This window comes from Onychomys torridus, chromosome 14, assembly GCF_903995425.1.
Source record: "Onychomys torridus chromosome 14, mOncTor1.1, whole genome shotgun sequence".
In the NCBI taxonomy this organism is placed as follows: Eukaryota; Metazoa; Chordata; class Mammalia; order Rodentia; family Cricetidae; genus Onychomys; species Onychomys torridus.
In genome coordinates, this window is record NC_050456.1 from 37747922 (window position 1) to 37773555 (window position 25634).

General features: G+C 42.3%; 1 protein-coding gene across 2 annotated transcripts in view; it reads left to right on the forward strand.

Moving 5' to 3' along the window:
* The window catches only part of Klhdc1 (kelch domain containing 1), a 43105-nt gene that overhangs the window by 11718 nt on the left and 5753 nt on the right, over positions 1-25634 (forward strand). The window contains exons 2-12 of one of the 2 annotated variants that reach the window (XM_036206091.1): positions 39-109; positions 659-776; positions 1203-1321; positions 2771-2849; positions 4313-4396; positions 6448-6531; positions 6990-7048; positions 12597-12709; positions 17637-17709; positions 22043-22127; positions 24620-24672. In XM_036206091.1, the coding sequence (XP_036061984.1) occupies positions 39-109; positions 659-776; positions 1203-1321; positions 2771-2849; positions 4313-4396; positions 6448-6531; positions 6990-7048; positions 12597-12709; positions 17637-17709; positions 22043-22127; positions 24620-24672 (938 nt within the window). The remainder of the gene's footprint in view (positions 1-38; positions 110-658; positions 777-1202; positions 1322-2770; positions 2850-4312; positions 4397-6447; positions 6532-6989; positions 7049-12596; positions 12710-17636; positions 17710-22042; positions 22128-24619; positions 24673-25634) is intronic. The other variant, XM_036206092.1, reaches the window with a different exon arrangement.

A 25634-nucleotide genomic window follows, 5' to 3' on the forward strand; every position in this document is an offset into this window, starting at 1 on the left:
AATTGAACAATGGTAATTTGTATATTCTTTATTTTTAGTCTATTGAAGACAATGAGGTATATTTGCCGAATGATGAAATTTGGACCTATGATATTGATAGTGGACTGTGGTAAGTAATTTTAAATCATGAAATGTCGAGTCTTCTAACTGAGAGAGGCTTTAATAGACTCCAGGGAATTCAAGAGCATACTTCGAACATCCTACATTTATGGCGTCCACCTCTCCTCTCTCTGCAAGCTCATTCCTGGCTCTGCCCCTCCTCCCTTTCCCACCACATTCCTTGTCCCTCACCATTCCTTTCAAAGCCATCACTGTCTCTGAACACAGTTTTACTCAGTGACATGTGGGAAACTTGTGATTACCCCCTCCCCAGCAGGATGAAGAGCCTTTATTACGGATCTCTTTACACTTTTTTATTTGTTGTTTTCTTGTATTTGGGGGATAGGGTCTCACTTTGTAACCCAGACAGGCCCACAGTCTCATTGTCCTGTGTCAGTCTCCCCAGTACTTGGGGCTACAGGTGTGTATGACGGCATCTGGCTACTACATCTTACTTAGAGTTGGCTGTGATGCTTTTCATGGGAAGAGTACTCGGGGAGTTTAAAGGGACCTTTTGTCTTCTGGAAAGCTAAGAGATTCTCTGTGGTCCTTGTTGCAGGAAAATGCACCCAATGGAAGGAGAGCTCCCCACCTCCATGTCAGGAAGCTGTGGGGCTTGCATCAACGGCAGGCTGTATGTTTTTGGAGGATATGATGACAAAGGATACAGCAACCGAGTAATTCTTTCTTTTATTTCAAGAGTGCAGCCAAGTTAACCCCCATGTGCCATCTCACGTGACACACCCGCACATATTTTAAGAAGATAACTGGAGTGCACCCTAAGTTTGTAATCACTAGGCATTAAAGATAGATGGAGACTGCAGCAGCCATATTCTTTCTCCGTGTTTCGCTACTTCAGTTAGCTGCATTCTCGATGGTTACCCACAGGCAAGAGCGGAGGGGGAGACCAATGCGGTATTTGCTTCCGGAAGCCTGGCTTGTTTTCATCAGTTCAGTGATTGAAATTTTCTAATGGATATTTATTAGAAATAAAAGTTAAGTTCGTTTTTGGATGGCAGTCTCCCCCACCCCACCAAACAAAACATACAAACATTTTGTTTTCAGATGCCTGGGTCCTAACAGTAACTGTCATCTCTTAAAAGCTTTATGTTGTCAATTTACGAACAAGAGATGGAACTTATATCTGGGAAAAAATCACCAAGTTTGATGGACAGCCACCCACCCCGCGTGACAAACTTTCCTGCTGGGTGTATAAAGACAGGTAAATTTGCGCCTGAAATTCAATGTCCTGAAGTTAGGATACAACCTTTGACCAAACTGGAGGAAACACCATGTTTTCTAGTAATTATAGACTTGTTTTGATGTCATTCCTAAAACTGGTAAGAACTGTGTCATCAAAGTGAACATGGAAGAAACAGTATTTGGATTTTTCACCTTGACTAATTCATTTAAGTTTCTAGATCATCAGCACACTGACATGATTAAAAACTGAAGCCATATTGAAAAGTACACAGCGGAAGGCCAGCTGCCTCTGTGTACCCTGTCCCACCTTGACTTCCCCTTTGCCCCTACCACAAAAAGCCCCAAAGTCTGTATTTCTTTTGTTCTTAGGGTGGGGCTTCCACACATCTGCTCCTGGAATCTTCTAACTCTAGACCTCAAAAGCCTATTAAAGCCCAGTCCCTGGTAGTCTGATTCTTTGGAACTCCTCAAGTGATTCCAAGGGACAGCTTTGCTTAAATCCAGGCATCTCCAGTGGTTGAAAGCTGAAATGTCTCCAGGAGATTTGTTTACCTGTCCCCTCGAATTTCAGCTCAATTCTTAGGACTTAACCCAGGGCTTCACACAAGCTAGGCAAGCACTCTGTGACTAATTATACTGCAAGCCCCCATTCCAGCTTTTGATGACCAATACTGAGCCTTCCTACAGGCTACCAAGAGTCAGGACATGTGTTCACAACCCCTGGCTTTCTTCTGACTCTAATTTGCGATCCCAGCTTGGTGGCTTTTCTTTACAAGTCCATATATACCTAGTTTCCTCTTTCTCCTGCCCTTGCAAGAGAGTACCTGTGGGTCTGTTCTCTCCTACTGTGGGTTCATCACCTGCTGGAGTTACTTCCTTTATGTCTCATTGTTCCCTCAGTTCTTTGATTTTTTTAAACTATAATTGTGTAGTTTATTTGGCTTGTTTAGGTGGATTAGGTAAGAGAAGAAATCTATTTCAAATTCCTTTTTTAAAAAATGATTTGTGGAGTTGGGCATGGTGGTGCCCTTTAATCCCAGTACTTGGGAGGCAGAGGCAGATGGTTTTCTGTGAGTTCCAGGCCAGCCTGGTCTACAAAGCAAGTTCCAGGACAGCCAGGACCACACAGAGAAACCTTGTCTCAAACAAACAAATAAATAAATTTATTACTTATTTTTATTTTAAATATGCATTGGTGTTTTGCCTGCATGTATGAGGGTATTGAGCAGACAGTTGTGAGCTGCCATATGGGTGCTAGAAATTGAACCCTGATACTCCAGAAGAGCAGCCAGTGCTCTTAACCACTGAGCCGTCTCTTCAGCCCCTCAAATCGCCTGAGAAGCCTCCTGTCTCAGTTTCCTGAGTGCTAGAATTGCAGGCATGAGCAATAGTGCCTGGATACTGCAGCTAGCTCTGAACAAACTAGAAGCAAGGCCCTTCAAGTGTGTCCTTTGCACTTGTTTTTCAGGTTAATATATTTTGGTGGTTATGGGTACAGGAGGCACAATGAACTTCAAGACTGTTTTGATGTCCATGATGCATCTTGGGTAAGGAAGTAATTACTCTTTAATTTTTTCCCTTTAATTCAGCATCACTTTAAGCCTTAGGAATAATTAAATGAATTAAATCGTTCTCTCTCTCTCTCTTTCTCTCTTTCTCTCTCTCTCTCTCTTTTCCAAGACAGAGTTCTCTGGTAGCTTTGGAGTCTGTGTGTTGTTCAAATCTTAGATGGTCTTTTAATAAAAAACCCAGAGTCCGATATCCAGATGAAAGCTGAAAGAGAAGCAGAACAGCCAGATACTAGTTCTTACCTTTATAAAATCCTCAGCCTAAAGAGAGAGAGAGAGAGAAAGAGAGAGAGAGAGAGAGAGAGAGAGAGAGAGAGAGAGATCCTGCTTCCTCACATCTTATATACCTTTCTCTGCCCTGTTATATTACTTTTTGTGATTAAAAGTGTGTGTGCTTCCCAAGCAAAGACATGAGATCTCAAGTGCTGGGATTAAAGGTGTGTGCCACCACTGCCAGGCTCTGTGTCTAATCTAGTGGCTGGCTCTGTTGTCTGATCCTCAGGCAAGTTTATTAGGGTACACAATATATCACCACTGTCTGTGGACCAGGCTGGCCTTGAACTCACAGAGATCTACCTGCCTCTGCCTCCCGAATGCTGGCATTAACAGTGTTAGACACCACTCCCAGCTATGCAAAACATTTTTTAAATGGGGAGCGGGAACTAAATTGCTTGGTAAAGTAGAAGGGATCAATTAGAACCCAACTTTAAAATTATTTATTTACTTACTTACTGATTTTTTGAGACAGGGTTTCTCCGTGTAGCCCTGGCTGTCCTGGAACTCGATCTATAGACCAGGCTGGCCTTGAACTCAGAGATCTGCCTGTCTCTGCCTCCTGAGTGCTGGGATTAAGACATGTACCACCATGCCTAGAGAACTTTTTTTAGCCTTCATTTTCATATTATGTGTGTAGATGTTCTTCCTGTGTGAATGTCTGTACACCATGTGTGTGCAGTTTTGGCAGAGGCTGGAACCAGAGTTACAGACAGTTGTGAGCTGCCATGTGGGTGCTGGGAATTGAACCTGGGTCCTCTGGGAGGCAGTTAGTGCTCTCAAATGTTGAGCAGTCTCTCCAACCCACTTCCCGGCCCTGCCACTCCCCAGCTGGTACTTTTTTGAGTACAGGAAAAAACAGCCATCTAAAGTTTATTATAGCAAAGATAAGGTTTGAAATAGGTTTCAAAGTAGAAATATTCATTCTGTCTCGTGCATCTGAAGAAGTGGAAACTGACTGAGTGAGGGAATCGCAGTGCTGGAGGTGGGCAACGCTTCGGCATGGGCTTGAGGGGCGGCTGTGAGATGTGGCGTGCGCCTGGCTTGACGGCTGTCATGGCGCTCAGGTGCTTGTGTGTGGGTCTGTCATTTCGCCAGTAAATATGGAGCAGAACTGGGCTGGGGTTGCCGGCACTTAACTTTTGTTTGTTCGTTTGTTTCTGTTTTAGGAAGGGCAGATATTCTGGGGGTGGCACAATGATGTCCATGTGTTTGACACAAAGACAAGGACTTGGTCTCAACCAGAAATTAAAGTAAGTGCTACTAAGTTACCTGGAGGCCTCTGGAGCGGAGGCTCTTCCTCTGACCGCAGCCCTTTCTTAGTCAACTCTTTTCTGCTTCTGGAGGGGAAGGGAGGATGTTACCGTATAGTCATTGATATTTTGAAAATCTCTTTTCTTCCTAAGTTACTTGATTTTAGTAATTGTGTTTGTAATTGCATGTAAAGTAATTCTTCTTCTCTTCCTCCCCTTCTGTCTTTGGTATTTTGAGAGGACCTCACTGTGGACTATACTGGCCTCAAACTTGCAGACTTCCACCTACTACCTCTCCAGTGCTAGGATTAAAGGTGTGGCCACTACACCCAGCCGAAGAAGCACCCTTGAAAAGCTCCCTGAAAAACTACTAACAAGGCGGGGGCGGTGGTGGCGCACGCCTATAATCCCAGCACTCGGGAGGCAGAGCCAGGAGGATCTCTGTGAGTTCAAGGCCAGCTTGGTCTACAGAGTGAGTTCCAGGACAGGCACCAAAACCTGTCAGAGACAGAGACACCACCCTGTGTCGAAAAACCAAAAGAAAAAAAAATCCAAAACTACTAACAATTACTTTCCTTTTTCTTTCTTTCTTTCTTCCTTCCTTCCTTCCTTCCTTCCTTCCTTCCTTCCTTCCTTCCTTTCTTTCTTTTGTTTTTTGAGACAAGGTTTCTCTGTGTAGCCCTGGCTGTCCTTGAACTGGATGTATAGACCAGGCTGGCCTTGAACTCACAGAGAGACCCAACTGCCTCTGTCTCCTGAGTATTGGAATTAAAGGCATGTGAGTATTGGAATTAAAGGCATGTGACACCACTGCTAGGCTTGTTTTTTTTTTTAGAAAGAGTCTCATGTAGACCAAGCTGACCTCAAACTTGCTCTGTAGTTGAGGCTAGCCTTGAACTCCTGCCTCCACCTTCCTGGTGCTGGTATTATAGACATGACTCACAGGCTCAGCCTCCATAATCACTCTTCACTCCTAAGTGTCTGCGTGAATTATTAGAGTTCATTATTTAAAGCAGAATCCATGAGTTTTTCTTTTATTGTTTTCCCCCAGTGCTGAAATCAAAGGAACCGCCTCATATGTACTAGGCCAGCACTCTACCACTGAACTGTACCCTCAGCTCAACGCCTGTGTTTTTACAAACCTGTGAGCTACATGCAGTTTTAGCAAGGCAAAATACATTATCAATATTATTTTATTTGCTAGACACCAAACATAAATTCAGATCCATTTAATCACTATATAGAAATTAAATAGAATCAACACCTTTTAAAGATTTATTTTTATTTTATGTGTATGGGTGTTTTGACTGCATATATAATTGGACAACATGTGTGTATTGCCTGAGGAGCCTGGAAGAGGGTGTTGAATCCCCTGGAGCTGGAATTACAGAGGTTGTGAGCTGCCATGTGTTCCTGGGAACCAAACCAGGTCCTCTGCAGGAGCAGTCAGTGCTCCTGACCACTGAGCATCCCTCCAGCCCTGGGAATCAACTTTTAAAAATGGTTTCCTCTTAATTGAACTTTTACAGAGGTAAATGTTAATTCTGTATTACCAGCTGGATCCCAGCAGTTATTCAATTGAGCCTGAAACATCAGATGAGCTTCTTTCAAGATAAAGTATAGAGAAGTATTTATTTATTTTTTTAATTCTTAGAGTTTTAGGAAGAAGGAAAACCAAACCAAACCAAAACAACTTCTAAAATCCAGCATGTCTAGGAAATGATTAAGGCTTCTTTGGTTTGACTTAAAGCATCAGTGAAGTTGCTTTGTGAATTTGAGACTTTGGGGCCATAAATAAATTCTTAGAGTGTTAGTTGGGACTTTGGTGTGGAGGAAGAGGAGAAAAGAGGAGATTGTTTTTAATTTGATCTTTAAAATCTTTATATTGCAAGCTAAATTTATGTGACCTTTCATTTTGTTAGGGTGGTGGGCCTTTAAGGGCAGAGGGATGCATTTTCTTCTCGCAGAAGCTGTTTGTAGCTCTGACCGAGCACAGGATGTGGCTGGTATGGTTGCCTCAAGTCTGCCTCTGTTCTGATCTCTGCTTGCAGGGTGGAGTCCCGCCACAGCCACGAGCCGCGCATTCATGTGCAGTTCTGGGAAATAAGGGGTATATCTTTGGTGGACGCGTCTTGGTCAGTGTTTTCAATGGAAATGATATTTTCATGTGTGATGTTTATAAAAACTTGTCCTCTGATTTTTGTGGAGCATCTGAACATTCAAATAACCTAGAGATTAAGCTGCACCTCGTACTAATTTGTATTTATCTTCTGTTTCTCAAAGAGACCCTCCACATGCTGTCATAGATTACTTTTAATCCTATTTTAATGAGGAGAACCCGTCACTTGAGTGCAGTGTCAGGAATGTTTAATTTCTTATCATCTAAGTTCTGTTAGTTTAAACCCATCTCTTCCTTTTCCCTCTCTGGCATATGATTCTGGGAGCTCCATGTTCATTTTCTTAATGCTTAGTGTTGATTTCCGATGTATAAGTAGAATAGGACAGTTGGTGCTTAATCTGAACTTGTTTGAAAACTAACATTTTATTCCATAAAAGAGTTAACACATCTCCAATTATCATGCTTTTGTTTTAGCAAACTAGGATGAATGACTTGCATTATCTAAACTTAGACACCTGGACTTGGTCTGGAAGGTAAGTCTGAAGTCTACCTTCGAGTCTGTAGGGTGGGTGTGGGCGGAGCCCAAACTTGGGTCTCTGAAATTGAGTTGATATATTTTTAAAAATTATATATCTAAACAAGAAACATAAAATTTAAATTTACTTCCTTCTTCCTTCCCCCCTTTCCTCCCTCCCTCCCTCCCTCCCTCCCTCCTTCCCTCCCTCCCTCCCTCCCTCCTTCCCTCCCTCCCTCTCTCCTTCCTTCCCTTCCTTTTGGGACAGAATCTCACCAAGTGGCCCAGGCTGGCCTTGAACTCTGGGTTGTCCTGCTCAGCCTCCCAAGTGAAAGGATTACAGGTACCACAGTCAACTAAATGGAGCTTATGCAAATGATATAAAACATAAAGTTAGTAAGAGTTGAAGAGAATCATGTGAAAATATTGGCTTTATACTAAGTATTCTCTGGGGACTGGTCACTAGAAGAGATGGAGTGGCTGAGTGGGGTCATTTCACACACCTAGACAATGAAGTGGAGGAAAGTGAAATTTTGTTTGAGGCTCATTATATTGTTTAGCAACGGAATATATTAGGTATTAATTTGGACATTCCTATAGTGCAATGGAATACTTTATTATTATAACACTCTATTTATAATTCCACAGAGTGAGTACCAGGACAGCCAGGGTTACACAGAGAGATCCTGTCTAGAAAAACAAAAATAAATTAAAAACAAAACCCATGAGGACTAGGGAAATAGCTCAACTAGGAAGTACCTGCCCAGCAAGCATGAGGACCCAGCTCAGATCCCCAGAACCCATATAAAAAGCCAGGCAAGGTGGTGTGTGTGCTTTTAGTCACAGCACTGGTGAGGCAGAAATAGGTGGATTCTTAGGGCTAACTGGCCAATCAGCCTCTTCTGAGCCAACAAGTTCCAGGCACGTGAGAGACCCTGTCTCAAACAAACAAACAAACAAACAAATCAAACCAATGTGGACAGCTCCTGAGGTGCAGACCCTGTTGCTGACCTTTGGCTTCCACACATATGTAGTTAGAGTTTTCCTGCCTGGCCCAGTCAGGACAAATCTCTCTCACCCGCCAGTCCCACAGTCGCTCAGACCCAACCAAGAAAGCACACAGAGACTTACATTGTTTAGAAACTGTATGGCCGTGGCAGGCTTCTTGTTATCTGCTTCTTCTCTCTTAAATTAACCCATTTCTGTTAGTCTATACTTTGCCACATGGCTTGTGGCTTACCAGTGTCTTTACATGTTGCTTTTCATGGCGGCGGCTGGCGGTGTCTCTCTCCGCCCTTCTACTTCCCAGAATTCTCTTCTCTCTTGTCCCGCCTATACTTCCTGCCTGGCCACTGGCCAATCAGAACTTTATTTACACAGAGCGATATCCACAGCACTTCCCCTTTTTCTTTTTTTTTAAGAAAGGTTTTAACTTTTACATAGTATAATTACATATAACAAAACAATTATCAAGCAAGAATTACAGTTACAATATTACAGAAGATATCCTATCTATCTTATATTTGTGAGTCTAAGGTTTTATATCTAACTTATCTTTTATCATAACTGAGGAAATTGTAACTATCTAGTCTTTAACCACATCAAAGACCTCAGAAGGAGGTCTGAGAACTGGGAGAAGGATATAAGCATTTTTCAGGAGTCTTGCAAGAGTAGACAGAGACAGCTGGCAGCCTAGACAGTCACCTAATGTTCCTTTGTAAAGTTGGGGCATTTGTCTTTAGCCCACAGGGCTAGAGTCTCTTGGTCACTTCTTTCAGTGTCCTGTAGAATGTCTGGCAGTTTCCTCTGTGAAGCAGGAACCTGAAGGACCATTTTGTCAAGCAAAGTTTAGTGGTCACCTTTCTATGGGTCTTGCATGTCCAGTCGATCAAGCAGTCCAGGCAAGAACAGTTTCTTGTCCAAATGGCTATTTTTGTCAAAGTGAAGATAAACTCCGTATGAAGTGTCTTTAATGCCCATCCTCCTCTCTGAAGTAAATCAGTGCTGCCAGGAGCAGACATGTCTCACTGTCCAGAAAGTCTAAATTTTAAAAATATTTTAAATGCCATATTCTGAAGGTCTTTGAAGTATTTGAAGATTATCTATCTATCTGAAATATCTCTTTGTATACCTAGAAGACTTAACTAACATGGCTATGAGTATGATTATCATAGATGATTAATTATTAATTTATTTTTATCCATTACAATTTTAAATGAGCTATACAAACACAATACCTTAAACACGAGTAGAAATATATACATAGTATAACAAAATTAACTTTAACTTTGTATCAATAGACTAAAATCTATACCAATGTAAAACATTTTAAACAAGTTGTTGCTCTTTAGAAATAAGTTCCTTCCTTAATCTACCCTTTCATTCTATTATATCTATATCATATCCCCTTTTCTTCTTTAGAAAGAGATCGCATTTATAATCAACCTGCTTTAAAGAAAAATATTGTTTTTTCTTGTCCCACATCAGAGGGCTCTTCTGATTTGGGACATAAGAATCTCTTAACCTTTTCTTTTAACAATACGTCTGGGTTTAGAGAAGGAGTGAGCCAATTCCATCTCCAAAGCCAGCTTGATAATTTTGGGAATGTGGGTGTAGTTCTTCTTACTACTTCCTGCTGGAGGGGGGCGCTGTATCTTATGGGGACACAAAGAAAATTTTAGGATTATGGAGTAGTCCATTAGGGTGAACGTCTGAGCCAGTTGCCTTGAAACCATTTTGGATGTTGGATCATCTGGGCCATGGCGTCATTGGAGACCTTTCAAGTGGTCTTGGCTGATCAAACCTGATGTATCTTAATCTGGAACAAATGCACAGCCTCTGGCTTTCTGTGGAAACAAAATCAGATACTCTTTTCCAAAGCATCATATCCTTATATCCAAATTTTGAAGTCAAGTTACCTTTAAAATTTACATATTTGTTTAACTCAACAGTTTTTACAATCAAATCTTTTTCTGTAGTTAAAAATCCCAAAGACAAGACAAACCAGATTCTCTGTGTAATATCCATCTTTGTAAGACTGAAATGTCACTGTGGCTGCTGGCTCCGCCCACCTCAGCTTCCCAACATGGTGGTGGTACAGTTTACGGCCAGCTCTGGGTCTGGAGCTATGTGTACCATCAACTATCAGAAGCAGTTCTATCAAAGCAGTGCATAGCCCAGAAACTTTTTTTTTTTTTTTTTTTAACTAGCAAAGGCTAAATCCACCACGCAGCAGAGTACAGTGTCTCTTGTAGACTCCTCATTCCCGCCACACTGCAGGTCAGACACACACGCCAGGAACCCGCCATAGTAGCTCAAACCTGTAGGCTGCCGCTAACTTGAGAGAGACAACTAGGAAGCTGTTTTTAGCTCTGTTTTAGAATCTTTTTTCTCAGGTTTTAGGTGGAAATTCTTGCCCCACGTTGGGCGCCATTTGTAGTTAGAGTTTTCCTGCCTGGCCCAGTCAGGACAAATCTCTCTCACCCGCCAGTCCCACAGTCGCTCAGACCCAACCAAGAAAGCACACAGAGACTTACATTGTTTAGAAACTGTATGGCCGTGGCAGGCTTCTTGTTATCTGCTTCTTCTCTCTTAAATTAACCCATTTCTGTTAGTCTATACTTTGCCACATGGCTTGTGGCTTACCAGTGTCTTTACATGTTGCTTTTCATGGCGGCGGCTGGCGGTGTCTCTCTCCGCCCTTCTACTTCCCAGAATTCTCTTCTCTCTTGTCCCGCCTATACTTCCTGCCTGGCCACTGGCCAATCAGAACTTTATTTACACAGAGCGATATCCACAGCACACATACACACACAAATAAAACCATTTATTGCTAGCCATGGTGGTACACCATGTAATCTCACTTGTAAACTCAATTTGCAGGCAGAAAGATACTGAGTTTGGGGTTACGCTTGGCTACATGGAAAATTTGAGACCTGCCTGGGGTACATAGCAAGACCCTGTCTTTAAAACAACCCAACACCCCCCAAATAAAAAATAAAGCCATGGAAGTATGAGAAAAAAAAAGCAAGTTATTCTTAAAACTTTGGCATTACAGATTATGTAAACCTGAACTTGGTAAGTGAAAAAAGACTAATTCATAAAACCAGCTAAAGATTAAACATTTCTCTACAAAAAATGTACACAATGGCTGGAGAGATGGCTCAGCGGTTAAGATCACTGCCTGTTCTTGCAGAGGTCCTGAATTCAATTCCCAGCAACCACATGGTGGCTCACAACCATCTGTAACGAGACCTGGTACCTTTTTCTGGCATGCAGGGATACATGCAGACAGAACACTATATATAATAAATAAATCTTTAAAAAATAAACTACACAAAATGCTAAAAGGCATATTGGAAAATATAAACCAGAAATAAACTGAAAGCATTCTTTTAAAGAGAAAGACAAAGTCAGAGAGCTCCAAGAACTTAGAGGGAAGAAAACAGACAGTCTCATGGGAAAGGACACAGATGAGCAGCTCACAGAAGGAATGGGTGACCAGAGGCCACCATTCTGAGCTGTGACAGCACACTTGGTAGAAGTATGCCAGCACAATTGTCTCCAATGTGCTTAAAATAGACAATGGAGCCAGGCGTGGCGGCACACACCTTTCTCCCAACACTCAGGAAGCAGAGGCAGGTAGGTCTCTGTGAGTTTGAAGCCAGCCTGGTCTACAGAGTTCCAGGACAGCCAGGGCTATGTAGAGAAACTCTATATCCAAAACAAAACAAACAACAACAACCAAAAAAACATCAACTAAAAACAAAACAAAAACTAGACAAAGCTTGAGCTCAGTCCTCTTGTCTGCCATAGGGATTGTTAAATCACAGCATTGGTGCCAGAGGGCTGCCAGGCTATCAGTAACAAAAGACACGACTTTGTGGAAGCATCATAGAACATACGGAGTGAAAAGATGTGCAGAGCCACATGTGACCCCATTTCTGTATTTTTAGTAAGCACATTTACACAGAAGTCCTAAGAGAAACATGCCAAATTAATGTTAGTTCCCATTGCTGGGGCTTATAGTAGTCTCCTTTGAAAACCTGTTTGTGGTTGTTAAATGATTTTTAACCAAAGCATTTACCTACCTACCTTCCTACCTTCCTACCTTCCTTCCTTCCTTCCTTCCTTCCTTCCTTCCTTCCTTCCTTCCTTCCTCCCTCCCTCCCTCTTTCTTCCTCCCTCTCCTCTCTCTCCCCTTCCTTCCCTCCCTACTTTATTTCCCTCCCCTCTTTCTTTCCAAGCAAGATCTCTGTATATAGCTCAAGCTGACCTTGAAGTCACTGTGTAGCCCAGGCTACCCTTGAATGCATGGTCTTCTTTCAGGTTCTTGGGTGCTGGGATTACAAGGATGCACCTCCACTCCCTAGCTCAGCTTTTTTTGAGATGAGTGTGATGGTGAATGAATAGCACTAAGAGCCAAGGTAGGGGCATTGTGAGCCAGAGGCCAGCCTGCCTACATGATGAGACTGTCTTGGGGAAAAAATAAGACCTAAGGTGATTAAAAAAAAAAAATCTTTTCGTTTTGCTTAATTCAAAGTTGGATTTTTTTCCCCCTGCTACAGGATTTCTGTTAATGGAGAAAGCCCCAAACATCGGTCATGGCACACGCTGACAGCCATAGCTGAGGAGAAGCTTTTCCTATTTGGTGGGCTAAGCGCGGATAACATCCCGCTAAGTAAGTCGGCACGGTTTAGATATAGCCATCACCTCTGTCACCCCACGGCCTGGGGCGTACAGCACCAGGGGGCAGGCATCTGTGCAGGGCATGTCTGTGTCCCAGTCCCTGCCTGGGGAGTGTGGGAGCCCAGTGCAGTAGTGGCCTGAGGGGCCCTCTTCCCTGGGGACGTGGATGGTCACAAACTGTCTTACATTTCTTCCTGTTGGGTGTGTGAGAGCATGAATGTATATGCAAGATGTGCCACAGTGCCTGTATGGAAGACAGGACAGTTTACGGGAGTTGGTTCTCTCCTGATACCATGTGGGCTCCAGGGATCAAACTCAGGTCACTGGGCTTGGCAGCTGGTGTCTTTACTTCTGACCCATGCTTTTGTTTGTTTGTTTTGATGAATTGTATTTCATGCTTCTACTGAAGTCATTCTTTCCTCCCTGTGTTCCCAGGCATGTTCTGCACTGTGAATTGACGTGAGGGGCCAGGGTCACAGGGCACGGGTAGGATATTTGCCCGGCAGGTGCATGGTCAAGGCCCTAAGAGAGAGGAGAGAGAACTTAAAACCCTTCCATCCCCACATCCTGTGATTCTGTGTCTTGATTGTTTGTCCAGATGCTGTTGTACTGTAAGCTAGAGTATGGACGACAGTCTTCCCTGAGGCTGGAAAAGCCAGGCGGAATCCGCCAGTATCTTCTTTTTGTTCTAGAACCAGAGTTCTCAGTGGAATCCTGTAACTCCTCTTGCTGCTGTTCTGTTTGCTTGCTTTACGTTTATTTATGCATTTATGTATGTATTGGTGTGTGTGTGTGCGTGTGTGCGTGCGTGCGTGCGTGTGTGTGTGTGTGTGTGTGTGTGTGTGTGTGTGTAGAAATCAGAGGAGAACTTTGAGGAGTCAGTTCTCTCCTTTCGGGTGGATGCTGGGAACCACTTGTCAGTCTCGGCAGCAGGTGCATTCATCTGCTGAACCATCTTGTGGGCTCTTACCCAAAACATTTTAGAGATTTTTTCATTAAGAAACTTCATATATCCTTAAAACTATCTATAATTCTTCTGTAGCAGGCCTAGGAAACTCGATTGGAAAAGCGTTTGTGTGCAAGTCTGAGCACCTGAATTCTGACCCTGGGCACCCTGGGTGAGGTGCTCTTGTAATCCCAGTCTTGAATGAGACAGGATTCCTGGAGCTCCCTTTCAGGCAGTCTAGCCAATCAGTTTAGCAGTCTGAGAGTCCAGCTTCCAGCCCCGCCCCAGAGTTCCTGGCAAGTGCTCTTCATACTAAGTTCTGTTCTTGTTCTTCTATGCTCTTTCTTCTCCTTTCTTCTGCCAGTTACAAACTTCCAAGTATGTGTGTGTGTGTGTTATTTTATTTATACTAACTTGTTAGTAATAAAAAAAAAAAGATTACAAGGCAAAATTCTCAGGATCACAAGCATTCTTTGTGGATGCAATAAAAATTCTCATGTAGCAAAGACTTGGTCAGCTTAATTGGTGGCTGACAGCAGCTGCTGGTTGTAAAAGTTCCTGTTTATCCCTAAAAGGGATAGCTACAAGGGTGACAAAGGGAAGAATCTAAACCAATAAGAGATCTAAGGAAGAGGCAAAGAACATGTGTGCTGTCTTACATTTCTTAGGTGTAACTAATAATGTAGGCTAGTATTTTGTAATCAATAAGACTCAAGAAAGGCAAAGATGGAGTAAGTGCCACTTCCTTGCGACTCGGAGAACACAGCTGTGAAAGTTGGTACAATGAATAACCATGGCAACCTGCGTAAACAAAGAGGAAGCAAACTGCACATCAGAAGTTCCACCAAAAGCTGGCTGCATAGAAAAGGGGCATTTCAGATTAAGAATACATTTTTCTGTCCCACAGTAGTCTCAGAACCCACAGAGGGGACCCAGTTACTTTTTTGTTCAAGGCTGAGAGACAGGGCAATTGTCTTGTAACTCTGGCAAGCTTTGGAGCTTTTTCTGAGCATAACAGTGAATCCTTTCTGGACTGGGTTTGATTAATTAGTTGGTTTATTGTCTGTAATTCACATAAAATTCAAGACTGAAGGGTGAACAGTTAGTAAACGGAACTTAAGTCTTGCATTAAAGACTGGTGTGGACGTGTATACATTGTATATATTGCTTTTTGGCGTCAGAGCATGGAGGTGCCTTGGCTCCAGTAAGGGTCGGTGGGGGAGGCTTAGGGAAATATAAGTCAGTATGATCTCTTAAAGGACTGTGATATAACAAGGCCAGACACCTGCAATTCCACGAGTTAAATCTGTGAAAGTTCCACTTGTGATCTGTCCACAATGGCACTTGTCTGGCCAAATTGCCCTGTCAATAAGGCTAGTGATAGAGAACAGGCTTCTAAGTGTCTACAGTCCACATGGAACAATAAATCTAGTTACAAAGCATATTTTAGTATGTTTCTATTCATCAAAATTACACAGCTAAATGAGAAGTCATCCTCCTGATCATCCCACACGTATGTGTGTACCCATAAGCTTGAGATACAGTCATGAGATTACATGTACACATTACATGAAAATGCATGGCAGTGGGGAGACGTCACAGCTGGTTTTGCACAAGTGTAATCACAGACAGGAGCAGCAGTTTTCTCAGAGTCTGTGGCCCTGCAAGCCCTGCCTGGCGTGGTCTTCCACCAGAGAGCTGGTGGGTGGACACCAGGACACTGTTTGTCACCTGTATTTATGTCATGGCCGGTGACAAGTCAGTGATCTCTTAGGTCAGAATGAGAGAGACCCTTAAAAAAGGATGGAGTGCCACCTGAGAAAGACCAGTGTTGACCTTTACCTCTAGATCTGTTGTATAGAACCTGAAAGCAGCCTCCTTTTTAAAGAAGTATTTGAGTGTCAGTAATCTAGCCACCAAACTCCACAAGTTCCTAGTAGACTATTAATTATTCTTAAAGATGATTATTCTTCAGTTTCTGAGTTGTTTTTTCTTTTAGAGACTATTTATTTTTTAGATTTTGATTGATTGATTGATTGATTGATTGATTTTTGAAGCCCAGCCTGGCTTCAAACTCACTATATAGCCAAGCACGACCTAAACTTCTGATCCTCTTACCTCTGTATCTCCTAACTGGTGATATTATAGGTATGCACCAACATGCTCTGCAAAGATTTTTAATTAAATTGGAATATAATAAGACTGACATTTGTACATTTCACTAGAGATTAGTGTTTCTTTCAATTTTCTGTGTATGGAAGTTTTGTTTATATGTGTGTCTGTGCATCACATGTGTTCAGTGTCCACAGAGGCCAGAAGTGGGCATTGGATCCATTGGAACTGTAGTTAGTTACATATGGTTGTGAGTCATCATGTGGGTGCTGGGAATGGAACCCAGCTCCTCTGCAAGAACAGCTTGTGCTCTTAACTGCTGAACCATCTCTCCAGCCCCAGACTTACTAATTTTGATCATTAGCATATGGGCTGTTGAATTATGTAACTCTTCCTTCCTTCCTTCCTTATAAATTGAGGGCCTATGAAGAGCCTGCTCCAAGGCCATCTCCAGGGTAATGCAAGAAAATCCACAAAGGCAGCAAGGGGTAGACTTTTGCTATCTGAGGGATTTAGAAATAAGTTTCTATCTAACTGGTAAATTAAGAAAACACACATGCTTTCTGATGTTAACTTTCTCTTTTATTTCATCTTAAGAATGGTCTCTGACTTTTATATCTCCACACAGCTATATATCTCTGCATTACTACATTCTATACATACAGCTGTCTCTCTCCACACTGTTGCTGCTGCTCTCCCTCACGGCCAAACTCTGGACAATTATAAGTTACATTTTCAAGGTCCTACCTGTCAAAACATAAGATAAGTCACGTAGTTTCTCTTAGGCTAGTAATGTCACACTGACCCATGCACGTAGCTCTAAGTTGGTGAGAGGTCCCAACAATGGGCTAAACCTTGAATGGTCAGGGTACGTGCAGAAAGGGAGCTACTGCAAGGACTATGTCTTGATGTAAACAGTCTGGCCTTGATTTAGCAACAAACAACACCTGGGAATTAGTCTTTGTGTGTATTCTGTAGGAGCAGCTTAGTCTGTTTTGGACTAGTTCTGAGGTCTTTGTAAAACGTGGAAAAGGCTGTCTTTGAGACTAAGAATACTGTTACTCTCCTTTGTCAATAAAGAAGAATATTCTGGCAGTATTTCTGTTTATCAGAATTATACAGCTTAAACAGAAATCCACAGCTACATGTGTGCCCAGAGATGTAACACACACCACCAGAGGGCTGTGGAAAGCACCCACTGCTGTTCTTATAGGGAGGCATAACAGTGGCACATGAGGAAGTTACAGACAGAAAACAACCGGTTTCCACAGCCTGTGACCCCACGGCTTTGCCAGGTGGGGCTCCCCATCAGGGAGTTACACATCTGCTTCGACTTGTCAGACATTAGTTGTCACCTGCTGTATACTCGCGCGGCCTTCGGCACTCCTAGAGTAAGATGAAGATTTGGTTGCATGGGTACCAGAACAGTTAGTCTTAGTGTCCATGCAGCTTAGCGGTGTGCACTGATGTGTTTGTGGGGAGATGACGCAAGACCTAGAGTTCGATTTAACAGTCCAACAAGAAGGACAACACAGACCAACAGCACATGTGGCAAAGTTTCTTCTCTCTCTTCCTCCTGCTTGTTCCTCCCTCGCCGCCTGTCTTTCCTTGTTCTTTTTGGCTGAGATTGAGCCCAGGGCCTCATGTGTGCTAAGAACAGACTTCACTGAAAGCCCCAAACCTTGATAGTTGTTGTTTCTAGGATGTGGGGCCCTCTCGCTTTGGAGATGTTTAAAATGTTTATGGAAAATATGCAGACTCACTCAAGATAATGATACTAATATAATATGATAAACCTGTAAAAACATTAAATTATAACTCAAAGGCCTAATAATAATTTCTAACTGTTCTAATATTACAGGTGATGGCTGGATTCATAATATTGTAACAAACTGTTGGAAACAACTTAGACATTTGCCTTACACCAGGCCCAGGTAAGCCCAAAGGGAACAGTTGAGAGTTTTTAAAGTATGAAGATTTAGGACAGAATGCAGTGTCTATAAAAGAAACCATAAGCAACAGAGTCACTTCTCAAATTAGCTTTATGTTAACTGAATAAGTTACCATTTTGATTATGTTCATTGGAAATGATTTATCTACTTTTTATCCATAGTTGCACAATTTAAAATGTTACTTTTAGCTGAATATATAATCTTGCCTAATAAGTATGAAAAAGCATAAAGTAATTTAAAACCTGGTATAAGATCAATTTTTAATGTTACTATTTTAAATATATAGGAACAGGGTTAGCTTTAATCATAGTTGTTTTTAGAAGACATTTAAAGTAATTTATTGGGCATATTTGCTTTCAAGTTACTGTAGAGATAGATTTTTTTCTTGTTAACCTTCTGAGCAGGGAGTGATGGTCCATCCCTATGATCCCAGCACTTGGGAAGTATGGTCAGGAGAATCAGGAGCTTAAGGCCATCATTGGCTATGTAGTAAGTTTATGGCAGCCTTCTCTGAAAGTAAACAACAGTCTGATATATTCATTAATGTGACTATTTTGAAAAAGAAAATGCTATTTATTTGTTATATATTATAGGATAAATATTACAGAAATGATATATGAATTAACATTAAAGAGAATCAAATAGTACCATAGTAATTTCTCAAATTTTATTGATTAGTGTAATGAAAATATCCTTATAGGAAATTCAGATACAGTATTCCTTAGGGTCATCTGCAGATAGCATACTGTCTCATTCTCTATTTCAGAAGTGACCTTACTCCAGATTGTTGTTAGTGTAAAGTCAACTTATGATATAGTTTTCTGTTATTTAACAAATGACAATTGATAGGTTATTTGAGAAAAAGACCTAAATATTCATATGTATGTTGATATGTAAATGTGTACTAATACTGTTTAGAGACCATCATGACTGCATATGCTATTCTTACGTTTTTTATGTATAAAAAATCATTAGAATATATTAACCTGTCTAGCTCTTTTGACACATACTTGTTTAATTTAAAGGTTTTTGTTTTTTAAATTGAGACAGTATTCAAGTCCAGCTACTGCTTAGCTTTTGGCTTTACAAAGTCACTTATGACATGTTTGTCTTCATCTGTGAAATGAGGGGACTCCTGGTTTCCTCTAGGTTTTTTTTAATGAATCCATTAATTATTATGAAAGTGGTAGTAAATATGTTTAATTTAGATATGTATGACTTCTATTCAAGCCTTAATGAGTAATTAGAGCAAAGCAAGTGTTATCAGTAGTGACTGTTACAATGTTAGTTAGACTAGAGCTGTGTAACATGCTTTCTTTGACTGAGCTGACTGTCATGTCAATGCTTTGTTAGAATGTTTAGGTGATAAGTGTAGCGCAGCTGTGAGAGGACATAAAACTGTCAGTCTGTAGGAAACGTCAGGTTGCAAGCTAGATGCCACCAAAACCAAGGCAGGAAAGGCTTTCCAGTGTTCTTCGGTGAGGAGATCCAGGTCCGAGTTTCCCTCAGGCAGTAAGACAGAGGCAGATCTGCCTTCAGGTATGAGGTGAGGAGGAGAACAGGTGGGGTAGAGTTGAGTGTAAGGAGAACATATATGTGTGTGTGTGGTTTTGAATGAAGGCGACAAGTGGGGCCACATCTCGGCGCATTTTGTGCCTTTCCACACTGTAATGTGAAGTGACAGCTGTTGGATTCTCCTCCTAGAGTGCTGAGGCTCAGCCTCAGCCTCAGCACTGTTGACATTTTGAAGCGAACAACTCAGTGTTGCTGGGAATGTCCTGTGCCTTGTGAGATGCCTCAAAGCATCCTGCCCAAGGCTCACTGCTCTGATGAAGCTCTCCCTCTCGAGGACCCACTGTGTGTAAATCTGTGCCTGGCTGGTTATACAGCGCTCTGGAGAGCACTGTGTTACAGATGGCTGTCAAGAGCGATGTCTGCAAAGATGTCATAGAAGTGCTGGTCCATAGAGCCTCAAGTTCTGCCAGATCCCATGGGCACTGCCAGCTCTGCCCATGGCGTCAATCCTGGACATTAACCCTGGCCTCCCATAAGTGAGGACGTTCTAATCCCATGCCCAACCCATCAACATTATCTGGTTCCTGCTGATACTCTATACCAATCTGTACCCCAGCAGGTGACTTGGAGAATTGGGCAGCATGTTTACCCAACAGCCCATCACATGCCTCATGCTGGGTCATGAGTGATTTGTCATTGTGTGTGTGTGTGAATGAAGAAAGTGTGCAGAGTCCCTCTGTTTGCTCTTGTGGGTTTAAAGTAAGAGGTATTAATGTATAAAAATAAATAAGTGTAATATATAGTTATTTTGGGTGACTGTTGCATCCATAGTTGGTTCTCTTAAGAAAAGCATCTGAAATCAGGATGCCAGGAGCTTGAGAGCAGCCTGGGATGCACAGTGAGCTCCAGGCCAGCCTGGTCTGAGACCAAGTATGAAACCCTGTCTCAACAGAAGCAAGGTGTGGTGGTATACACCTGCAGTCCATGCTTGGGAAGCAGAGAAAGGCATAGTCCAGGCTGGTCTACTTAGAAAGGCCCTATTTTTTCTTAAGAAAAATATAATGCTCTCTTAAAGTCAAAGCAATGATCTTGTAAAATTCTGTTTATCATGTACAATTGAGAATTTACCTGCAGTTTTTTTCTGAGAGCTAGAGCCTGTGGAAATATTGGACTTTATAAAGCAATAAAATTGTTTTGTTTTTTTTTTGGTGAATAATGTGAAATTTGAGATAGATCTGAACTACCTATCAGACTACCTATCTTTGTTTCTCAACGAACACTAGATGCTTTACTCCTTCATGAGATAATTTGTATATTTAATGACTGAATAAATTTATCTTTTTATGTGTTTGCTTTGGCTAATCAAAAGTTTTGGAGTACCTACTGGGTGCAGAATACCATACTGCATTTTTTGGAAAGGAAAGTTAGAGCATTCAAGTTGCAGCGGTGTACCCATATACAGTTACAACCACTCCTGAAAGCAGAAACACCTAATATGTAGCATTTGCTGATTTCCAAGGTATAAAAACTCCCACCATGACCAATACCAAGCTACCTACCAACGTGATGTCGCTGAACCTGAAGCTGGTCAGAGATTTGCAAAATCAGCTTTAAATAGCCAGTGACCCAGTTCCAGCATGCCACTGTGGCATTTCTGACCTCAGACTCCAGGCTTTTAGGGAGCTAGAAGACACGTTCAATAGAATGCAGAGCAGCTGATCTTCAAATGTAAGTTAGGAGAGTATAAAGTGAGCAAGCCAATGTCAAGGGCAGACACAGAACCAGTTTGCACAGGTGATTTGGAGCAGTTCCTGGGGGCTGAGCCTGTGAAGGACAGAGCAACTGAGTCTCAGCATAAGAAGAAGGGCAACAGAAGTCTGGGGTTTTGTACACCACAGGGTAGGTGGAGTTGGGAGAAACAGGGCTCATTTGGGGAAAGGAAAAATTAAGCTTTGTAGGGGAAAAATAGTTGTTGATCATAAATATTGGACTAGAAAGCCCAGATCCTCTAGTAGAGACACCTCCTGACCAAGAAGTTCCCAAGACAATTTGCCATAAGACTGGGGATGTGCTCTGTGGGAGAGGGATTACCACATACACAGGCCTCAGCTTCAGCCCCCAGTACTGAAACAAAACCAAATGCCCTGCACCACACACATCTGCAGTATATTCCAAAATATTCAGAGGAGAAAACCCTGAAGATTCCTGACATAGATGTTTGAGGGACAAAGAGCTGATTACCCCGATTTCACCAGTGCCAACTTGACTCAAATCACTGCACTGTACCCTGCATGAATGTGCAGGTAGGGACCAGCTATAACTTTCTGGAGTGGTTGAGACAGCAAAAAGTATTTCAGAAGTATTATTTAATACTGTATGTAGTTGTGGGAGGTGATAGGGGAAGTGAGGAACACGTCATGGTATTCTGTACCCAGAGCGATGGGTTTGAAGTAGATGTGGGGGGGTGGGTTCTGTGGACATTTGTCAGCTGACGGGGCACAGAGCAGGAAGAAGGGACAAAGGTGACAGGAACAGAGGCCACTAAAAGGTGCCTGTTGCATCCAAGGGATTGAGCCTTTTAAATTCACTTCAGGGATAATGTGTGTCAGATAAAGGGCTTAGCATAGCTGGAGCTGAGAAGGGGTTCCTAGGAACCATCCTTCTAACTCAAATACGGGGTAAACTTAAGAGAACCCGTTAAATAGATCACCTTTCAGAGTATGTGCTTTGGAATTAACTTCTGTGATGTGCACTCTCTTCCTTAACATTGCCTCACTCTGTTTCTACTTTTCTATCTTAGGTTATGGCACACAGCCTGTTTGGGAAAAGAAAATGAAATAATGGTATTTGGTGGGAGCAAAGATAACTTACTTTTCCTGGATACAGTAAGCAAATCTTGTATTTAAACATTTCCTCTGGGTAATTATGATAGTCAAACAGCTACACAGCAGCATTGTTGCTATCCTATCTGCAAAGCACAGCAGGACCACCCTTCCAAGTCAGAGGCTTTTTGATGGATATCAGAATATTTCAGGTTTACGGACCAAGATCAGTCTATTAATTTCACTAAAAAGGGCTTTTTCTTTCCAGTGCTGGCCTTGAACCTAGGGCCTTGCTGTCACACACACCGGGCTAGTACTCAACCACCAAGCCGCAGCCCTGGCTCCCTTTCCTGTTTCTCTCTGAGCCTTACCACAATATGAGCACTTGTAGTTTAAATGCATTAAAATGTCTGTAGATAAAAAGAATACTGGGTTGGGGATTTAGCTCAGTGGTAGAGCGCTTGCCTAGCAAGTGCAAGGCCCTGGGTTCGATCCTCAGCTGAAAAAAAAAAAAAAAAAAGAATACATAATTGTAGTAATAATCACCCAGAGAATTAATTTTTTTATTTTTATTTTTTGAGACAGGGTCTCACTATGTAGCCCTGGCTGTCCTGTAACTCACTATATAGACAAGTCTGGCCTCAAACTCACTGGGATCCACCCACCTCTTCCTCCTTAGTGCTGGAATTAAGAGATGTGTGCCACCACGCATGACACCCATAGAATTTATTAATGGAAGAAACAAGACATGGCCAATCCTTCTAAATCTCATGGGCTAGCTTCTCCCAAGAAGAAACTATTTTGTTTCTGTGTGTTTCATTGGGTTTTTGTACTGTTTCCCATCTGTCTTATATTTGAGGGTTTGTTGTTGTTGTTGTTGTTTGTTTGGTTTTTTGTTTTTATTTTTTGTTTTTTGAGACAGGTTTCTCTGTGTAGCTTTGTGCCTTTCCTGGATCTCGCTCTGTAGACCAGGCTGGCCTCAAACTCACAGAGATCCACCTGCCTCTGCCTCCCGAGTGCTGGGATTAAAGGCGTGCGCCACCACCACCCGGCTAAACATTGCCTCTTTCATGTGCTATCAAGTCAAAGGAATATGCGGGTCACATTTGCAGAGCCTTGTTCCTTCCCTCACGGCCCATGGGAAGCGCAGAGCAGGGCCCCTCACACTTGCTGTAGTTGACAGACAGGCACGGACGCTCCAATTTGCAGAGGATGCTGGAGAATATCAGGACTCTGAGTAACAGGGATGGGGCACAACTAGCCAGAGTCCCACCCACAAGGCACTAGCTCTCTTTCCTGTCCTTAGGCCCAGGTTGCTTCTCCAGAGTGGCAAACCGAAAAAAAGATGGCTTCTCTTCAGGGACTTTGGCTGATGTTGCAGTCTGTGGCCACCAGCTCAGACATGTACAGTGAAGGGTCTAGAGCTGTTTTCAATTTAAGAGGAGGAGCTCTACAGAGCACGGGAGGCAGGACTCTGACTTAGTCAAAGAGAAAAGACTTCCCATATGCACAAGGCCTGGGTTCAAGTCCCGTCACCGCCCCTCCACCAGTGGAACTTTGTAGTTTGTCTTATTTTTGCTGGCATTAGAAGTCCTTGTTTAAAAAAATAAAATAAAATAAAATAAAAAAATAAAAAAAAGGAAGACCTTGTTTAGAAGGTATGCATGGTGGTACATTCCTGTAGCCCAGCACTTGCTCAGGAAGTTCAGGCAGGAGAATCGAGGGTTCAGGGCCAGCCTGTGCTACACAAAGATACCCTGTTTCAAGATATTAAAAAATAAACAATGAAACAAACAAAAAAAACCTTCTTACTTAGAATACAAAATTTACCATTGCCAGGTGGTGGTGGCAGCGGGCGCATGCCTTTAATCCCAGCACTCAGGAGGCTGAGGTAGAGTGATCTCTGAGTTCGAGGCCAGCCTGGTCTACAGAGTGAGTTCCAGGACATCCAGGGCTACACAGAGAAACCCTGACTCAAAAAACAAAAATAAATAAAATAAATAATAATAATAATACTATTTTAAATACAAAGGAAGATTTCACAGGGAAGCCAGGTGTGGTTTGGTTGCTCATGCATACAATCACAGTCCTCAGGAGGCTGAGGCAGGAGGATTACCACTAGGTTCTGGGCTAGCCTGGGCTGTTAGCAAAGCTTTGTCTCAAGAGAAGAAAACAATAAACACAAGAAGGAGGTGGCGCTCACTGGGGACCTGCTTGCCTGTCAGGAAGGCCTTTGGCACCACAGAGAGGGCCACCTGGAAAATGGAGCTGGGTACAAATGTTAGCTAGTTCTGTCCCTCACTGTTCTCAGAGAACAAGTTCCTGTTTTTAAATTTGTAGTTATGTAGGGCATCGATGACATTTGGTATTCATATACCTGATGTTTCCAAACAGGAAAATATGTGTATATGTACGTCTATGGATATGTATGTTTGTATACATGTGTCATTAAAGAGAAATTTATTGGCTATTTTACATTCATACAATAGAAATGGTCTATAGTTAAGGTACTGTTTTCTTCAAATCCTTGGTAAGATTTTTTTTTTCTTGACTAGGGTCACTGTAATGATTTATTGATCTTTCAAACACAGCCCTATTCACTGCTCAGGTAAGCAATTTCACTGCTTTGTCATGTGCTGTCATGCATAAAAGTGTGGGCATGCTCCGGGCACAGTCTGCCGCTTTGGATGGCATCTGGAATCCCAGCCCTGGGGTGGGGGGCAGGGGAATGAGGAGTTCAGAGTCTTCTTCGGCTATGCGGTGAATTTGGTTTGGGGTTATAGTTGTGTTGGGTAGTTGTTTGTTTTTAAAGGAAGAACTTAAAGTTGGGTGGGTAGGGATGGAGAGAGGATCTGGAAGGCCTTCAGGGAGGGGAAGAACATGATCAAATATATTTAGACTTAAAAACTTTTTTTTAATTTTATGTGCATTGGTGTTTTGCCATGGGTGTCCAGTCCCCTGGAACTGGAGTTACAGACAGTTGTGAGCTGCTATCTGGGTGCTGGGAATTGAACCCAGGTCCTCTGGGAGAGCAGTCAGTGCTCTTAACCTCTGAGCCATCTCTCTAGCCCTTAAAAACATTTTAAATCATAAAAAAAAAATTAAGTTTTTTAAAAGGAGGGGAATTCTGACGTGAGCTATAACCTTTGAGATGAGCCTAGTGAAGTCTGTCAGGCACAAAAGAACAAATGCTGTGTAGCTCCAAGTGTCTGAAGTAGCCGGAGTGGGCACAGGCATGTAGACAAAGGGTAGGTTAGTGGTAACCAGGGGCATTGCTGGGGAGTAGGAAGTCGGTCTAAAATGGGTCCGGGTTTCACCTAAGGAGGATGGAAAGACTGTGGGGATGGAGGGTTACAGCTGTAAGTGCTCAACAGTGCAGGATGTAGCATTCGAGCCCTGTGCTGGGTTTGCTCCATCTTCATTTCAACAATCATAAATGTCCGTTAAGCAACGAAAAGGCAAATGTGTGCTATGGATGTGTGATAATCTCTTTGCTCCTCCTTTGGTGAGGAATCATACTACTTTTGGGTAGTTTGTTACTTGAATTCAAGAAAGTATTTATATCTGTCT